Here is a 17,258-nt window from a genome sequence, read left to right as displayed (position 1 = left end):
GTGCCGACCATCAACCACCCATTTATACTAATCCTACATTAATCCCATACCACATCCCCACCTTCCCTCAATTCTCCTACCACCTACCTACACTAGGGGCAATTTACAACATCCAATTTTCCTATCAACCTGCAAGTCTTTGGCTGTGGGAGGAAACCGGAGCACCCGGCAGAAACCCACGTGGTCACAGGGAGAACTTGCAAACTCCGCACAGGCAGTACCCAGAACCGAACCCGGGTTGCTGGAGCTGTGAGGCTGCGGTGCTAACCACTGCGCCACCCTGATTTTCAAATGAGCTGTGCTCTCAGTTAGAGCTACATTGCTGAATTTGTTCTCCTGCACGTCTCTACTCATAATGGAGCAATCTGCAGCTATATCGATGTGCATGTTGATATACTGTTGATTTACCAAACACCTTTGTACAAAAGTCTCTATCATTTGAATGATTTCTAGTGGCATAAATGCTGTACAGCCCTAGCTCCTCTTTGCTTAGGCACTCGGGATTCACTTCAAGATTGTGAATGCCACCCTTGTGATGTTGGTGAATTCCATTACCCTGGGTTCCCTTTCCTGCTTTGGCCTTCACTCGGCAAGCAGTTGCAATATGGCCCATCTTTTGACAATTAAAGCATTTAGGATTGCTGTACTGACATGCCAAACTGTAATGGTAACTACAAGGCTCTGGCTGCTCACCTCAATTATGGAAAAGAGATCCGAGGCCCAATTCTGGGCCAGCCTCGGACCTTCCACGTGGGGTATGTGTTTCATACACGCTGTCACCTTCGGCCCCCTGTTTATGCTCCTTCAACTTCCAACATCTCAGATCAGCTTGACTGCTTGCAGAACAAGATAGCACGTAAAACAAAGAAACATACCCACACTGAGGAGGGCCTAGCAGTTACAAGTCCTGGACTGTCCTGCAGGATACCACCTTGATGCCCATCCCTATGAGGGCACCAAGGAAGCAGGGGAAGGTGCAGCTGCAGACCTCCTCCAAGGTGCTATTGAGATGCCACTTTATTCTGGGCCACTAGTAGTGGCAGAATGCTCCTGTTCCAGGCCTAGAATCACAGAAAATGCCAACTTCAAGAGGCATCTTCAAACTGAGCTTGCATAGCTTGTGTGGTGGTCTTGTTATTGTATGCATACCTGTGTGTGAATGAGTGAGAAAATGGACAAGCCATAAGAAGAACAGTTTAATACATCTCTGGGCAGCAAGTGATGTTGTAGGTGATCTAGAGGCAGATAAGTTGAAGGTTGTACTGACCATGACTGCCAATGGCAGTCCTACATTGCAGTTTGACTGTGTCCTTGCAGCAAATGGCACAGCCCTGAAATTGCCTCTTTGCTAACCTGGAGCATCTGGAGACAATTGTCCTCGATTATTGCCAGGTTAATAGTACAAAAGCAGGTGCAGATAGGTACCTGGTTCAGCTATCAAATAATCTCCCTGACATTCTTTATTTCCTCCTGTAACACGATAACCATGAAATTTTATACTTGAGGTGCTTTAAAGCAAATTCCATCATTAGCTTGACAACTCGGATGAAATTCAGTAGACAACAATGAAAGACAGTTAGATAGCTTGTCTTCTGTTGATGTGCCTGTTCTGCTGTTGTTTCAATTACAGTCCCCTTTCTAATCATTTTGTTGACAATATTGAGTTGGTTTAGTTTTACCCTCAAAGGTCTATACATATGCAATTAAACAGACTCCCCTCAAATAAAGAAAAAAGAACAAGGACAAAAAAGGCACTACGATAGAGAGAAAAATGTCCTACTCAAAGCCTCTGCCCCTTTAAGAGCTTCTTTGTGCAGAAAACTTCCCTTTAGCCAAGTACACAACACAATCCTGTCTTGAACAACAGGAAACCACCTGGAAACAAATTTAAACGCAAACCTCATAGCATAATTGTAATGAAGTCCTTGTACATTGTCTGTGGCAGCACTTTACGCCAGCTGGAAAATATTGCACATGATGAATAGATGAGAATTCGTTAAAATAGATCCCAACTGGATTACTCAACACTACGGGCTGGATTTTGTGCTGGTGGCGGGGCACCCAGTGCTGGGCCGAAAAGGCGGGAGGAGGGTCCCTTTAAAGATGGGGATCCCGCCTCCCTTTCCCATAGAGAAGAGACCACCCCTCAAGCCCGCAGGGAGGGCACCTCATGTTACAAGGCAACCTCCCCATGTGATGGAGGCTCCCCCGCCGCTGGTAAGATCCTAATGGTGGCAGAAAGCAGCCCTTAATTGGCCATTAATAGGCCACTTAAGGGCCTCAATTGGCCTCTGGGCAGGAAGGCCGTCGTCGGCCTATCCCCCCCTCCGCCACCCGCCACCCCCCCCGGATTAGATTGCTGGGTGACAGGGAGACAATGGGCCCTCTGCCCCCTCGCCACAATACTCCGTGCCCCCTTCACATCCCCCTGCCTCCAATCCCACCTCATCAGGCTACACAAAATCCAGCCCTATATGCCCCTTCCACACAGGGAAGAACTATATTGCCAGCTGGAAAATCCATCCATATTATGCCAAGGACATGGTCATCACTAACTAACATTGAAAGCAGCTTGTACTAGATGGGTCTTCTGTAGAAATAATTTTGTGACTAGTTGCGAAGAGAAAATTGCTTGCTGTTCTTTTGTTAGCCATTTTTCCCCCAAAGAGTATAAAAGAATATAAAAGGAAAGGCCAAAAAACAAACCCGTATGTGATGCCACAGTTACTATTCATGAAAATATACTGAAAGGAGCCAACCAGGGGAACAAGTTTTTAAGATTATGGAGTGAATTAACAAAGTTGTTCCAAATAATTTGTTCACTTTGCTGAACAATCTCAGGGGACATATGTAAAAATAAGCAAGTCGGAATAAGGGAAATCATGCAGAGTTTATTCATTCAAAGAATAATAGAGACTTGTGGAATAAATTATCAGGGAAGAATATTGAAAGAAAATGTAAATGGTTTCAAGGACAATTAGATATGTTTCTGAAAAAACAGATTGAGAGATATCTTGAGAAGCTGGGTAGGTGGAGCTAAGAAACAAAAAAGGTTTAATGACCATCTCCCAGTCTTAAATATTTTTTGTTTCTTTCACTGGCCACTCCTCCCATCGCATGCAAGTGACAGCAAGGGTCGAGGTCTAAGAATATTTCCCTCCTATATGCCCCACATCTTGCTACTTACTGGTACCACCAAGTGACGTTTCTGTTGTCGCAGATGTGATTCCACAATGGTATGTTGCCTTCCTGGTGCAAGGGTCTTGGATATCGCTGAGCAGCTACAGAGCATTCTGGAGGGCGAGGGTGCTCAGCCAGAGGTCATGGTGCACACTGGTACTAACGATAGAGGTAGAATAAAGGATGAGCTCCTGCAGGCTGAATTTAGGGAGTTAGGGAAGAGATTAGCAAGGACCTCAAAGGTAGTAATCTCCGGATTACTCCCAAGGCTAGGTGCTACTGAGTATAGAAATAGGAGAATACACCTGATGAATGCGTAGCTGGCGAGATGGTACAGGAGGGAAGGCTTCAGATTTCTGGGGCACTGGGACCTATTTTGTTCTATATAATTATCGGCCGGTCAGTCTGACCTTGGTGGAGGGCAAATCATTAGAATCAATTCTGAGAGATAGGATAAACTGTCACTTAGAAACGCACGGATTAATCAGGAACAGTCAGCATGTATTTGTTAAGGGAAGGTCATGTCTTACTAACTTAATTGAATTTTTTGAAGAAATTGGAGGATTGATGAGGGTAGTGCAGTGGAATAAAAACTAGAAATGCCGGAAATACTCAGCAGGTCTGGCAGCATCTGTGGAGAGAGAAGCAGAGTTAACGTTTCAGGTCAGTGACCTTTCATCAGAACTGCAGTGCAGTGGAAGTTATCTACACGGACTTTAGTAAGGCATTTGACAAGGTTCCACATGGCAGACTGGTCAGAAAAGTAAATGCCCATGGGATACAGGGGATTGTGGCGAATTGGATCCAGAATTGGATCAGTGACAGGAAACAAAGGGTAATGGTCCACGGATGTTTTTGCAAATGGAAGGCGACTTCCAGTGGTGTTCCAAAGGGCTCATTGTAGGGTCCCTTGCTGTTTGTAGTATATTTTAATGATTTGGACTTAAATGTGTGAGGTATGATTGGGAAATTTGCAGATGAGACAAAAATTGGCCGTGTTGTTGATAGTGAAGAGGATAGCTGTAGACTCCAGAATGATATCAATGGTTTCGTTGAGTGGGCAGAAAAGTGGCAAATGGAATTCAATCCGGAGAAGTGTGAGGTAATGCATTTGGGGAGGGCAAACAAAGCGAGGGACTACACAATAAACAGGAGGATATTGAGAGGGATAGAAGAAGTGAGAGACCTTGGAGTGCATATCCACAGGTCCCTGAAGGTGGCAGGACAGGTATATAGGGTGGAGAAGAGGGCATACGGAATGCTTTCCTTTATTGGCTGAGGCATAGAATACAAAAGCAGGGATGTAATGCTGGAACTGTATAAAACGCTGGTTAGGCCACAGCTGGACTATTGCATATAGTTTTGTCACCACATTACAGGAAGGACATAATTGCTCTGGAGAGAGTACAGAGGAAATGTACAAGAATGTTGCCAGGGCTTGAAAATTGCAGCTATGAGGAAAGATTGGGTAGGCTAGGGTTGTTTTCCTTATAACAGAGGAGGCTGAGGGGTGACTTAATTGAGGCGTACAAAATTATGGAGGGTCTAGATAGAGTTGACAGGAAGGACCAGTTTCCCCTAGCGGAGAGGTCAATTACCAGGGGGCACAGATTTAAGGTGATTGGTAGAAGGATTAGAGGGGAAATGAGGAAAAACTTTTTCATCCAGATGGTGGTGGGTGTTTGGAATTCACTGCCCGGATCGTTGGTGGAAGCAGAAACCCTCAACTCATTTAAAAAGGTATCTGGACATGCACCTGAAGTGCTGTAACCTACAAGGCTACGGATCAGGTGCTGGAAGGTGGAATTAGATTGGGCAGCTAGTTTTTTAAGCCAGGCTGAATGGCCTCTTTCTGTGCCATAACTTTTTTATGGTTCTATGGAAGGTGGTGGTAGACCCTGGGAAATGCAGTAACACCCCAGATTCCCCTAGTGGAGAGAGAGAGGACCTTGTAGCTGCGTCTTCGCACTCTAAGTCAGGCCCAGACATAACTGCTATAAGCATTGGTGTTGGCTGAGGCCTTCAGTGGGAACCTCAATGTCACCTTTGGGTCTCTTAATGTCCCTTCTGGTGCTGAAGCGGTGTCCTAGCTACCGCACGCTAAGATTATGCATCCTTGCAGTGTTGGGCTTCCTCCTGATGGCAGGAATCCTGCTGGGAATCCATCATGCACACAAGCTGAACCCCGACCCTGCTTTGGGGTGGGTATGGATTTGGATGGGTGAGTGGAAGTCCTTTCCCACTCCTAGAACGTTGTCCTGAAGAGGTGAATCTCAGCATTTATGTTCTAAATATTGGAGTGGGAAAACATCAAAGCAAATTAACTTCCCTGATTTGATATACAAAGCCACATGTTTCTCAGCACCCCCTCTGAATATCAGAGGACCTAAGCCTCTACCTTATACCATTATGTTTAATGACGACGCAGGAATCACCTTAACTATTCACTTCCTGACACCAGTTTATTTGGCACAGATACAAATGAATTAATCATGCAGCGAGACTTCATAGACTCAGAATTAAAATTTTATCTGCATTATTTTTAGTCCATCAGCATATGGAAAGCACATCTGTTCTGCTTAGCATTTCTTATTCAATTACTTTTCCCCTATGATATTAGCTAAGTATGTCTAGAATCCCTGTTGGTAATCATACAGTATAAAACTCCCTTTAGTGACTGAAAATTCAAAGGAATTGAGTCTTTTTCTACTCCTGCTATCCTGACTCATGCTGATATGGTTTCATGGGTGCTAGCTGGCCTCCAGTCCATTATCCAATTAGCCTCTCTTAAACTGTAAATGAATGCTACAGCAGTTTGACAGTGGAGGCCATTATAGCCAAGATTAACTATTTCCTTACCTGTTGTTCACACACTAACACTGTCCAGCAGGTCACCAGATAGACATTGTGAATGGAGGACCTGTTATTTTCTTCCCCCTTCCCCATCCTAGCCTAGGGTCACCGAGCTCAATTGCAGTTATTGAGCATGTCGTCAAAAAGACACAGCTTTAATTTGAAGCTAGTAAAATGAATCAGGGAGCGGAAGTTCCTTGTTCCATAAAAAAATTCAGATTCTCAAGTTACACCTCTTACTTTTCTTGTCTTAAATTTCAGTTAACTTTCCTGCCTTCCTTCCGTTCTAATTACTGCCATTGGTCTGCACAAATTCACTTTCCCACCAAAGTACAGGAAAGTAAACTGAAGAATTCTCCAGGCTTTCACCCAGTAGGTGGAGCATTTGCTGTGGGTCAAGGAGAATGACAATTTGTTCCAATTCTGTTCCCAGCTTGAGTTGCTGATGCAACAGTAAATGTGTATCAGTGGTTGATTTTGCAGGCCTGCACACATTTCCTGGTTTATTTCCCATGATAAATGTCTGCACAAATCTCCATTTGTACACATTACCACCACTGAAGCTCCCAGCAAATGTCCAAGCTTGGTCCAGATGAAATGTTTACAGTTATGTCCTATCCAGTGCTGTAGCCAAAAGCCTCTCAACCACAACATGGATTAAACTTGTTGGTCTCATTCTTTCCTTGAGGTTTTAACTGGGTTCCTGTGTAACTCTGGTGGGAGATTGGCAGAAAATCAGTAGAAAAAGGCAGGAATCCAGATAGGCTGTGTACCCAGAGACCAGGGTCTCCTGGTTAGCCATGTAAGGGGTTGAACTTTGGTCCATCACTTACAAGGCTAACAACAGCAAGGAGGCAGAGCTGGGGTGGGGGTCTGAGAAATTGATTTGGGCTTAAATTGTTCAACACACTCTGAGCATGCACCAGAAGCTTGACCAATATTTAGTCACAGGCATCATCAGCATATTTCCTGTGAGTTGTGGGTGCCTGTTGCACTTCGAGAGGTAGTTTGCTGATGTATTGGCATCTAATTTGGGTGAGCTGCCTCACCAGCACTGCTCCTCAGCTCAGTCCTGGGTAGGGGAAGGAGGTGAATGGGAGGGAGTCAATTGTAGGCTGGCAATAGCCCTCAGGAACACTGTGAAGGCAAGCAGGGAACTATGGACAGAATCTCACTAGTTCCGCCAAGGCGGCTTTGACGGCAGGATTGGAAAGAAAGTAGCTTAGTTTTTAGTTTAGAGATACAGCACTGAAACAGGCCCTTCGGCCCACCGAGCCTGTGCCGACCATCAACCACCCATTTATACTAATCCTACACTAATTCATTCCATCTTCGCTGCCTTCGGAGAATACTTGGCATCAGGTGGCAGGACTATATCTCCAACACAGAAGTCCTTGAAGCGGCCAACATCCCCAGCTTATACACACTACTGAGTCAGCGGCGCTTGAGATGGCTTGGCCATGTGAGCCGCATGGAAGATGGCAGGATCCCCAAAGACACATTGTACAGCGAGCTCGCCACTGGTATCAGACCCACCGGCCGTCCATGTCTCCGTTATAAAGACGTCTGCAAACGCGACATGAAATCGTGTGACATTGATCACAAGTCGTGGGAGTCAGTTGCCAGCATTCGCCAGAGCTGGCGGGCAGCCATAAAGACAGGGCTAAATTGTGGCGAGTCGAAGAGACTTAGTAGTTGGCAGGAAAAAAGACAGAGGCGCAAGGGGAGAGCCAACTGTGCAACAGCCCCAACAAACAAATTTCTCTGCAGCACCTGTGGAAGAGCCTGTCACTCCAGAATTGGCCTTTATAGCCACTCCAGGCGCTGCTTCACAAACCACTGACCACCTCCAGGCGAGTATCCATTGTCTCTCGAGATAAGGAGGCCCAAAAGAAAAAGAACACTAATCCCATATTCCTACCACATCCCCACCTGTCCCTATATTTCCCTACCACCTACCTATACTAGGGGCAATTTATAATGGCCAATTTACCTACCAACCTGCAAGTCTTTTGGCTTGTGGGAGGAAACCGGAGCACCCGGAGAAAACCCACGCAGACACAGGGAGAACTTGCAAACTCCACACAGGCAGTACCCAGAATTGAACCCGGGTCGCTGGAGCTGTGAGGCTGCGGTGCTAACCACTGTGCCGCCCACAGTAGGATGAGAGGGCGTTGGGTCAGTGGGCCGAGTTCCCGCCTCCAGCCGATCTTGCCAGAGGCAGTGTTGAAGCAGCATGGGTTACCCGCAGTGATGGCATGGCCATTGCAGCCACAGCTCGCTTTTTAAAAATGGAAATGTCTTCAGAGGGCAATGAGGAAATGTCCTCAAGATGGAGGCACCATTGAAATCCCCCTTTTACAGTGGCATTTTGACCTAGCAACAATGAAGGGTCAACAGTATGGCTGGAATTGGCAATCCAGGTGCAAATTTCACCAAAATTGGATCTGTTTTGAGATCTTTTTTTCTCTAGCTTCCGTTCAAGCTCATCTGCATAACATGAATACAGCATCTGCCATAAATCAGTCCAATTGAGCACTGTTTTAAAATGTAACTTTAAAAAAAATTTGCTTTATTTAATTTGCTATATTTATGAGGTAAGTACAGTTTGCTTAATATATCTGAAAATGGGTTTGAAATATTATGCTAGTCCTTCTAGAGAGCACAAGCACTGAAAACAATGAATTAAATGCCTTTACAAGAAACTCAGGAGGGCTGAATGACAAGGTAGGTTAAGCACACTGGCCTTTCATTTCTAGGAGGAAGGTGCAATTTCAATCCAGACAGGTGCCAAGTATGTTTCCATTCTATGTCAGCCTTAAGGACCTATGTGAAATGTGTTTGTAATCTTAACCCAACTCCTCGCATGTACAAGTCCAGAGTACAAGATAGCTTATAAGTGAATGCTGAGGTCACTGCAAAGACATGCAGAATGGTATGGAAAGGAAATGGAAGTGGGTGCATCTCTTCACCTAAAGATGAATCTGCTGGCATTCAATACCATATACCACCCATTTACAATTTGTTAATATATATATTGGTAAACCCTGGTAATCAGCAGTAAGCAGAAGTGGGCTCAGAATCACAGAATTGCTATATCAAAGAAGGCGGCCAAAGGACTATCGTGTCTGCACTGGCTCTCCAAAAGAGCAGTTTACCTACTGCCACTCCCCAACCTTCTCCCCATATCCCTGCACATTCTTCCTTTTCAGATGACAATCCGTTTCCCTCAAGAATGCCTCGACTAAGCCTGCCTCCACCACATTCTCAGGCAATGCATTCCAGATCCTAACTACTCACTGGTGAAAAAGCTTTTCCTCACGTGACCATTGCTTCTTTTGCCAATATTTTAAATCTGTGCCCTCTTGTTCTTGATCCCTCCACCAATAGGAACAGTTTCTCCCTATCTACCCTGTCCATACCCCTCATGATTTTGAATACCTCTATCAAATCTCCTCTGAACCTTCTCTTCTCCAAAGAAAACAGTCCCAACTTCTCCAATCTATCCACGTAACTGAAATTCCTCATCCTTGGAACCACTCTTGTGAACCTTTTCTGCACTCTCCCTAAAGCCTTCGCATCTTTCCTAAAGTGTGCTGCCCAGAACTGAAATCAATACTCCAGTTGAGGCCAAACCAGTGTTCTGCACAAGTTTCATGTAACGTTCTTGCTTTTGTACTTTCTGCTCCTATTAATGAAGCTTAGCATGCTGTATGTTCTATTAACCACTCTCTCAACCTGTCCTGCCATCTTCAATGATTTATGCACATATACACCCAGGTCCTCTGCTCCTGCACCCGCTTTGGAATTGCGCCCTTTTTTTTTTATAATGTCTCTCTGCGTTCTTCCTACCAAAATGAATCACTTCACACTTCTCTGCATTATCTGCCACTTGTCTACCCATTCCAGCAACCTGTCTATGTCCTTTTGAAGATCTATGCTATCTATCCTCCTCACAGTTCACAATGTTTCCAAATTTTGAAATAGTGCCCTGTACACCAAGGTCTAGGTCATTAATATATATCTGGAACATCAAGGATCCCAACACTGACCCCTGGGGAACTCCACTACAAACCTTCCTCCAGCCCGAAAAACATCCGCTAACCACTCTGTTTCCTGTCACTCAGCCAATTTCATATCCATGTAGCTACTGTTCCTTTTTATTCCATGAGATATAACTTTGCTCACAAGTCTGTTGTGTGGCACTTTATCAAATGCTTTTTGGAACTAATGGGCTTTTACTCACATTACTATCATTTTTAAGTCAATGCTATGATACCACTGCCATTTACATATTGCTTCATGGATGCCATAATGTCCTGCAGTCTCCAGGAATTAAGGATAAATCTACTGGTCTTGTCTCCTACAAGACAACGAGGAGAAAAATTGCAGAGGAACTAAAAAATTTTTTTTATGTTATTCGAAAACTTTCATTTATTAGTCAAAAAATATTGGAGCTGGGGAAAAATGCAGTTTGACTGGGTGGGGTGGTTGGAGGAAGGATGTTATGTGATATAACCTCCAGGAGTACGTCCAATCAGACTAGGCAACCTGAAGGCAAACATAACAGCTATTCTGTTTCAACAATGTGCCACAGTAAACCATGAAATGATTTAGCAGCTATTCATCTCAATGATAAAATGGCATCGTGGATGGAGGACAATGCACACAGTCAGTTGTCATCTGCAAAACATGCTTTGAACTGCTTAAAAATCTCCTGGGAAAAATAAAGCATGTTATCAAAAATACCAGGTATCAGGAAGGAAATGGTTTCTTTAAAGGTCCATTGCAATAGAAGGTCCTTTCCTCCTTCGTATCTAAACACATCAATGATCATGACAAATTTTCACACATATGCAGATGCATGGGAACACCACCACTTGCAAGTTCCCCTCCAAGCCACACACTATCCTGACGTGGAACTATATCGCCATTCCTTCACTGTGGCTGGGTCAAAATCCTGGAACTCCCTTCCTAACAGCACTGTGGGTGTACCTACCCCACATGGACTGTAGCGGTTCAAGAAGGCAACTCACCACCACCTTCTCAAGGGCAATTAGGGATGGGCAATAATTGCTGGCCTTGCCAGTGATGCCACATCCCATGAACGAATAAAAAAAATACATCAACATATGTGTAATTCTGGAAGTATAAAATGGCATTTTTGCCTCCATGACACAGAAACAAAATTCTCCTTGGGTGCTCTGTATACTCGTCAATCGTGAGCCTTTATTAGACTTGAACAAGATGTGTCTCAGATTTCTGTTTATACTGCTGTCTTCAATTGTTACTTGTCATTTGGAGTTAATTTTAAAGTCTTCACCCCGTAAAACTCATTGAGAATTTCATCTGCAGGTACTATGGTGGTGCTAAGTGTTAGCACAATAATGTTGAATACCTTGGGATGAGGTAAGACTTGGGTTTTATTCTAGCTCCACTCAATTCCCATTATGAAGTAAGACGAGCAGAAGTTCCAGCAGGGGGCAGGGAAAATAAACTCTTGGAACAAGGCCAGCTAGATGGAGGAAAATGATGAGGCACTCTACAGCCTTGCAGATTTAATCTTGAGTTCAATAATTTCAGAGCATGACTGGCCTTTCATTTATATTTTTCTTTTTTTATTATTATTTTATTTAATTTTTTAACCATGTGCCTGTCTTTCATGTGCACAGAGCTATTCATTATTCTGCCATTAACCCTCTCTCTGGACTAATGCTTTGTCTTTCACCACAAGCATTAACACACTCTTTGCCTTTGCCCATGAAAGCATTGTTATTTAATCTCTCCTGCCCTCTCCCCTATCACAGACCCTCACTTTTTTCTCTTCCCCACCAAACCCACACCCTTCCCCTTCACTTGCTTAAAATCTAATTCTTTTCTAACCTTTGGCAGCTCTGATGAAAGGTCACAGACCTGAAACGTTGGGCTGGGTTTTACCTTAGGCGGATGGGAATTCGCCACCAGCGTAAAAGTCGGTGGCGAACCCACTTCTGCCTAGCCCGGGAATCCATCCTGCATTTTATGGGTCCCCGGGCTTTAATTGTCCAGAGGCGGGATTTCCACCTGCTTGAGGGAGAAAGTTCCACCTCAGTGAGTTGCCGGCCACTCTTAGTCCCAGCAGCGCCACCGGGAGCTATGGCCACTGCTGGAACTTCAGCTCAGCCGACGGCATGGAGCCAGGGGTGAAGGTAAGTTGGGCATGTTTCACCAGGGGATCGGTTGTGCCATGGTGAGGCTAGGGTGGTCATTTGGTGGGGGGGGGCGCGTCTTGGGTCCCGGGGACGGGTTGGGAGGCCCTCAATCGGGCATCCTGTGCCGAAAGCCTGGAAGCTATCACTGGGGGGCCTTTCATGTCCCCAGCACACCCGTTTGCCACGGGTAAAATACCCATGGAGGCGAGCGAGGGCCCTTAAGTGACTGTTAAGTGGCCACGTTATACACCTTATTCCTCTTTTCTACTTCTATATGCTAGTGCCCATCCCCCTGCCAATTTAGTTTAAACCCTCCCAACCACACTAGTGAACCTCCCCACAAGGACATTGGTCCTAGTTCTCTTGAGGTACAGCCTGTCCCTTTTGAATAGCTGCCTTCTGCCCCAAAATTTATCCCAATGACCCAAGAACGTGAAACCTTCCCTCCTGCACCATGCCTCAAGCCATGTCTTGATCCTCCCTCGCTTCCTTTTTCTACTCTCACTAGCACGTGACACTGGGAGTAATCCAGAGATTACTACCTATGAGGTCCTATTCTTTAACTTCCTCCCTAGCTCCTGAAAATCTGACCGTAGGACCTCAATACCTGCCCTTGCAATGTTGTTGGTATCAACGTGTACCAAACTTCTGGCCCACTGCCTTCCCCCTGCAGAATATCCTGTTAGTCTTGTTAGCAAAATTGAGATCCATGAGATAAAAGGGGCAGTTGCAGCATGGATACTAAATTTGCTAAGGGTTAGAAAACAGAGAGTTTTGGTGAATGGCTGTTTTTCGGAATGGATGGAGGTATAGAGAGGAGGTCCCCAAGGTTCAGTACTAGGACCACAATTCCTTTTGATATACCTTAATAACTTGGACTTTATTTTATTTATTGATACAGCACTGAAACAGGCCTTTCAGCCCACCGAGGCTGTGCCGACCAACAACCACTCATTTATACTAACCCCATATTCCCTATCACCTACCTACACTAGGGGCAATTTACAACAGCCAATTTACCTATCACCTGCAAGTCTTTGGCTGTGGGAGGAAACCAGAGCACCCGACGAAAACCCACACGGTCACAGGGAGAACTTGCAAACTTCGCACAGGCAGTACCCAGAATCGAACCTGGGTCCCTGGAGCTGTGAGGCTGCGGTGCTAACCACTGCGCCACTTTGGGGGAGTACAAGGCATAATTTTGAAATTTACTGATGACACAAAACTTGGAAGTGTAGTAAACACTAAGGAAGATAGTAATAGACGTCAAGAGGACATACAGCGGTTGGCAACATGTCCGTACACGGACACCAGTGTCCGTGGTAAAAACTGATGTCTGTGGTAATTTTAAATGTCTTGCTCCGAGCCTTTAGACTTGTACATTTAAAGGCTTGGAGCGAGACATTTATAATTATTAACAGCGAAAGTAATTACAAAGGATCGGGATCATTGTTCCTACAGCCCGCCAAAGATTTGTATCCAGCCTGCCAATAAAAAGTGCAAATGGTTTGCCTGCATATGAACTTCCATCCAATAAGAGCGCGGGGCAGGGGGGTCTCACTGGGAAGACTGGAGCCGTCAATTAGCTGTTCCCTGCCATGTCTGAACAGATAGAATAGGGCACAGGAACATATACCAGAACTGGAAAGGCAAGACTTTGAGCCAGAGCAAGCTATTTTTTTTTAGGTAAGCAGTCCACCTTCTCAGCTCTCTAAATCCCCTGGTTTCTCTCAGAGTGCAGGGCTGGGCTGAGCAGCAATGTTTCCACTTCTGGTGCATGGTTTGCAGTGACGAGAGAGGGGGGGGGGGGGAAGAGAGGGAGCAGGGAGGTGTGAGGGGAGAGAGAGAGGGGGAGAGAGAGGGGGGCAGAGAGAGATGGGGAGAGAGAGATGGGGAGAGAGAGATGGGGAGAGAGAGAGGGGGAGAGAGAGAGGGGGAAGAGAGAGGGGGGGAGAGAGGGGGGAGAGAGGGGGGGAGAGAGGGGGGAGAGAGGGGGGGAGAGAGGGGGGGAGAGAGGGGGGGAGAGAAGGGGGGAGAGAGGGAAGGGGAGGAGAGAGGGAGGTGGGTGAGGGAGAGACGGGGTGAGGGAGAGAGAAGTGGAGGGAGGGATGGAGAAGGAGAGGGGAGAGGGGGGAAGAGAGGGTGGGGAGAGGGGGAGGGGGCAAGAGAGAGGGGGAGAGAGAGGGGGAGAGAGAGAGTGGGAGAGAGAGAGTGGGAGAGAGAGAGTGGGAGGGAGAGAGAGGGGGAGGGAGAGAGAGGGGGAGGGAGAGAGAGGGGGAGAGAGTGAGGGCGAGAGAGAAGGGTATGAGAGAGAGGGGGTAGAGCAGGGGTAGAGAGTAGGGGAGGGGGAGAGAGAGGGAGGGGGAGAGAGGGAGGGGGAGACAGGGGGGGGGAGAGGGGGAGAGGCGTGTGACAGAGAGGGGAGGAGAGGGAGGAGAGGAGAGGGGGACAGAGGGAGGGATGCAGGGGGAGAGGGAGGCAGCAGTGGGGAGGGGGAGAGATGGTAAAGAGGGGGAAGGGGATAGAGAGAGGGGCAGAGGGAGGGGGACACAGAGGGGAGGACAGAGAGAGAAAGAGAGAGAGAAATCAAGATCACTCCTGACAGACGGATATCTATCCGAATTCTCTGCATCGCTCATCAAGTGTGCGGGCAGACATTGACTACTTGTGTAAGCAAAAACAATGCCAGATATCTCACTAAATAGGGAGAAATCGGACTGTGTTTTGAAGGCATTAGGTTGGCTATACACTTTATATACAGATTAATTGCCCCCAGGTCCATGGTTGAGTCAATAATTTTGTCAAGTATTCATGATGCAACATGTTGGTGCCAGGACATAGACATGCTGGGGGAATGGATGGACATATGGCAGATGAAATTCAACACAACAAAGTGTGAGGTGATACATTGAAATTGAAATTATAATGAGTTGAAGAAGTATCATTCCTGCTAAAACATGACACACTTCTCTCTAAAGACCATTTGGCATCAGTGCCAAGGCAAAGATAGCAATATATTTCATTCCATTTCCACTATACATATTCTCCCAAAACCGAATATAAAACTAAGTTACCTGAGTAGAATGTTCACTCTGCCTACAGTCTGTCATCCCAGTTTCTGAGAGTCGTGTTTTGTGCTTTGCTGTTGATAGAGCTGAGGTTCCATTAGCAAATTGCTCTTCTGTACCCCGGTTATCAGTTGCATTAGAGTCTTTGGGGTCACAATTAGGGTCAATCCCTTCCACTTTTGAACACTCTGCCTCCATGGAGACATGATATCCATTCTCTTGCTCAGAACCACAACTCTCCCGGCTGTCCTGGCTATCCCGGTTGAGTGAAGAACGGGAGATGACACCAAACTTTCGAGTCCGTTTGCCATTCTGTGCAGGACTACCACTCGCCTCAGAGGTGCCACTGCTTGTCCTTAGTTCACTGTTGTTGCCATTGGAAGGAGGAAGAGGGGCTTTGCGTTTAATCCGACGCAGCATGATCAGGTAGATACATCCGCCATTCCAGCACTGGTCAGCCAGATAACTGTAATACAAACAGATTGCCTTTATCAACTAAATGCTTAAAATGTTTAAGAATAAATTAAAAGGAGCATTCTGTATTTAGCAGGGGTGACATTTTTTCTTTCACAAATTTAGCAAAAAGTCAGTTGGAATAAAAACGGGATGTATTATTTTGTGCCCATGTTGACTTTTCTACTAACATTATCAACAACAGAACCTTCAACCCCACACATAAGGGGTCACAATCCTTGCCATTCACAGGAATTCAGGTGTGCATTACCCACAATTTTGATTCATTGAAATTAATGAACAGAAAATCTTGAGGAGCGTTCACCCACAGGTATATGCAACATGGAAAGTTCCCCATCAGCAGCACAATTTAGTAAAAGGCAAGAAAGATTTATAAAAGGGTAAATGCTGGGTCATGTCGTTATCAAAAATGAGGAGGTGTTGGGCGTCTTTCAAAGCATTAAGGTAGATAAGTCCCCAGGGCCTGATGGGATCTACCCCAGAATACTGAGGGAGGCAAGGGAAGAAATTGCTGGGGCCTTGACATCTTTGCATCCTCATTGGCTACAGGTGAGGTCCCAGAGGACTGGAGAATAGCCAATGTTGTTCCTTTGTTTAAGAAAGGTAGCAAGGATAATCCAGGAAATTATAGGCCGGTGAGCCTTACGTCAATGGTAGGGAAATTATGAGAGGATTCTTTGGGACAGGATTTATTCCCATTTGGAAACAAATGAACTTATTAGCGAGAGACAGCATGGTTTTGTGAAGGGGAGGTCGTGTCTCACTAACTTGATCGAGTTTTTGAGGAAGTGACGAAGATAATTGATGAAGGAAGGGCAGTGGATGTTGTCTATATGGACTTCAGTAAAGCCTTTGACAAGGTCCCTCATGGCAGACTGGTACAAAAGGTGAAGTCACACAGGATCAGAGGTGAGCTGGCAAGATGGACACAGAACTGGCTCGGTCATAGAAGACAGAGGATAGCAGTGGAAGGGTGCTTTTCTGAATGGAGGGCTGTGACTAGTAGTGTTCCGCAGGGATCAGTGCTGGGACCTTTGCTCTTTCTAGTATATATAAATGATTTGGAGGAAAATGTAGCTGGTCTGATTAGTAAGTTTGCGGACGACACAAAGGTTGGTGGAGTTGCGGATAGTGATGAGGATTATCAGAGGATACAGCAGGATATAGATCGGTTGGAGACTTGGGCGGAGAAATGGCAGATGGAGTTTAATCCGGACAAACGTGAGGTAATGCATTTTGGAAGATCTAACACAGGTGGGAGGTATACAGTAAATGGCAGAACCCTTAGGAGTATTGACAGGCAGAGAGATCTGAGCGTACAGGTCCACAGGTCACTGAAAGTGGCAACGCAGCTGGATAAGGTAGTCAAGAAGGCATACGGCATGCTTGCCTTCATCGGTCAGGGCATAGAGTATAATAATTGGCAAGTCATGCTGCAGCTGTACTGAACCTTAGTTAGGCCACACTCAGAATATTGCGTGCAATTCTGGTC

The 17,258-nt window shown here is 45.8% G+C and overlaps 1 protein-coding gene and 1 long non-coding RNA gene across 11 annotated transcripts in view; one reads left to right on the top strand and one right to left on the bottom strand.

The window, feature by feature from the left end:
• The window catches only part of pdzd2 (PDZ domain containing 2), a 632,977-nt gene that overhangs the window by 196,705 nt on the left and 419,014 nt on the right, over positions 1–17,258 (bottom strand). For all 9 annotated transcript variants that reach the window (XM_068032021.1, XM_068032011.1, XM_068032069.1 and 6 more), the window contains one exon: positions 15,299–15,758. In XM_068032021.1, coding sequence (XP_067888122.1) covers positions 15,299–15,758 — 460 coding nt within the window. The remainder of the gene's footprint in view (positions 1–15,298; positions 15,759–17,258) is intronic.
• Positions 1–17,258, top strand: part of LOC137370054 (uncharacterized) — an 88,651-nt gene that overhangs the window by 36,878 nt on the left and 34,515 nt on the right. The gene's annotated exons all lie outside the window — the stretch shown is intronic.

Source organism: Heterodontus francisci, chromosome 1 (genome assembly GCF_036365525.1).
Source record: "Heterodontus francisci isolate sHetFra1 chromosome 1, sHetFra1.hap1, whole genome shotgun sequence".
Taxonomy (NCBI): Eukaryota; Metazoa; Chordata; class Chondrichthyes; order Heterodontiformes; family Heterodontidae; genus Heterodontus; species Heterodontus francisci.
Note: the sequence above shows the minus strand (reverse complement) of the source record. Positions and strands in the feature narration are given on the sequence as shown.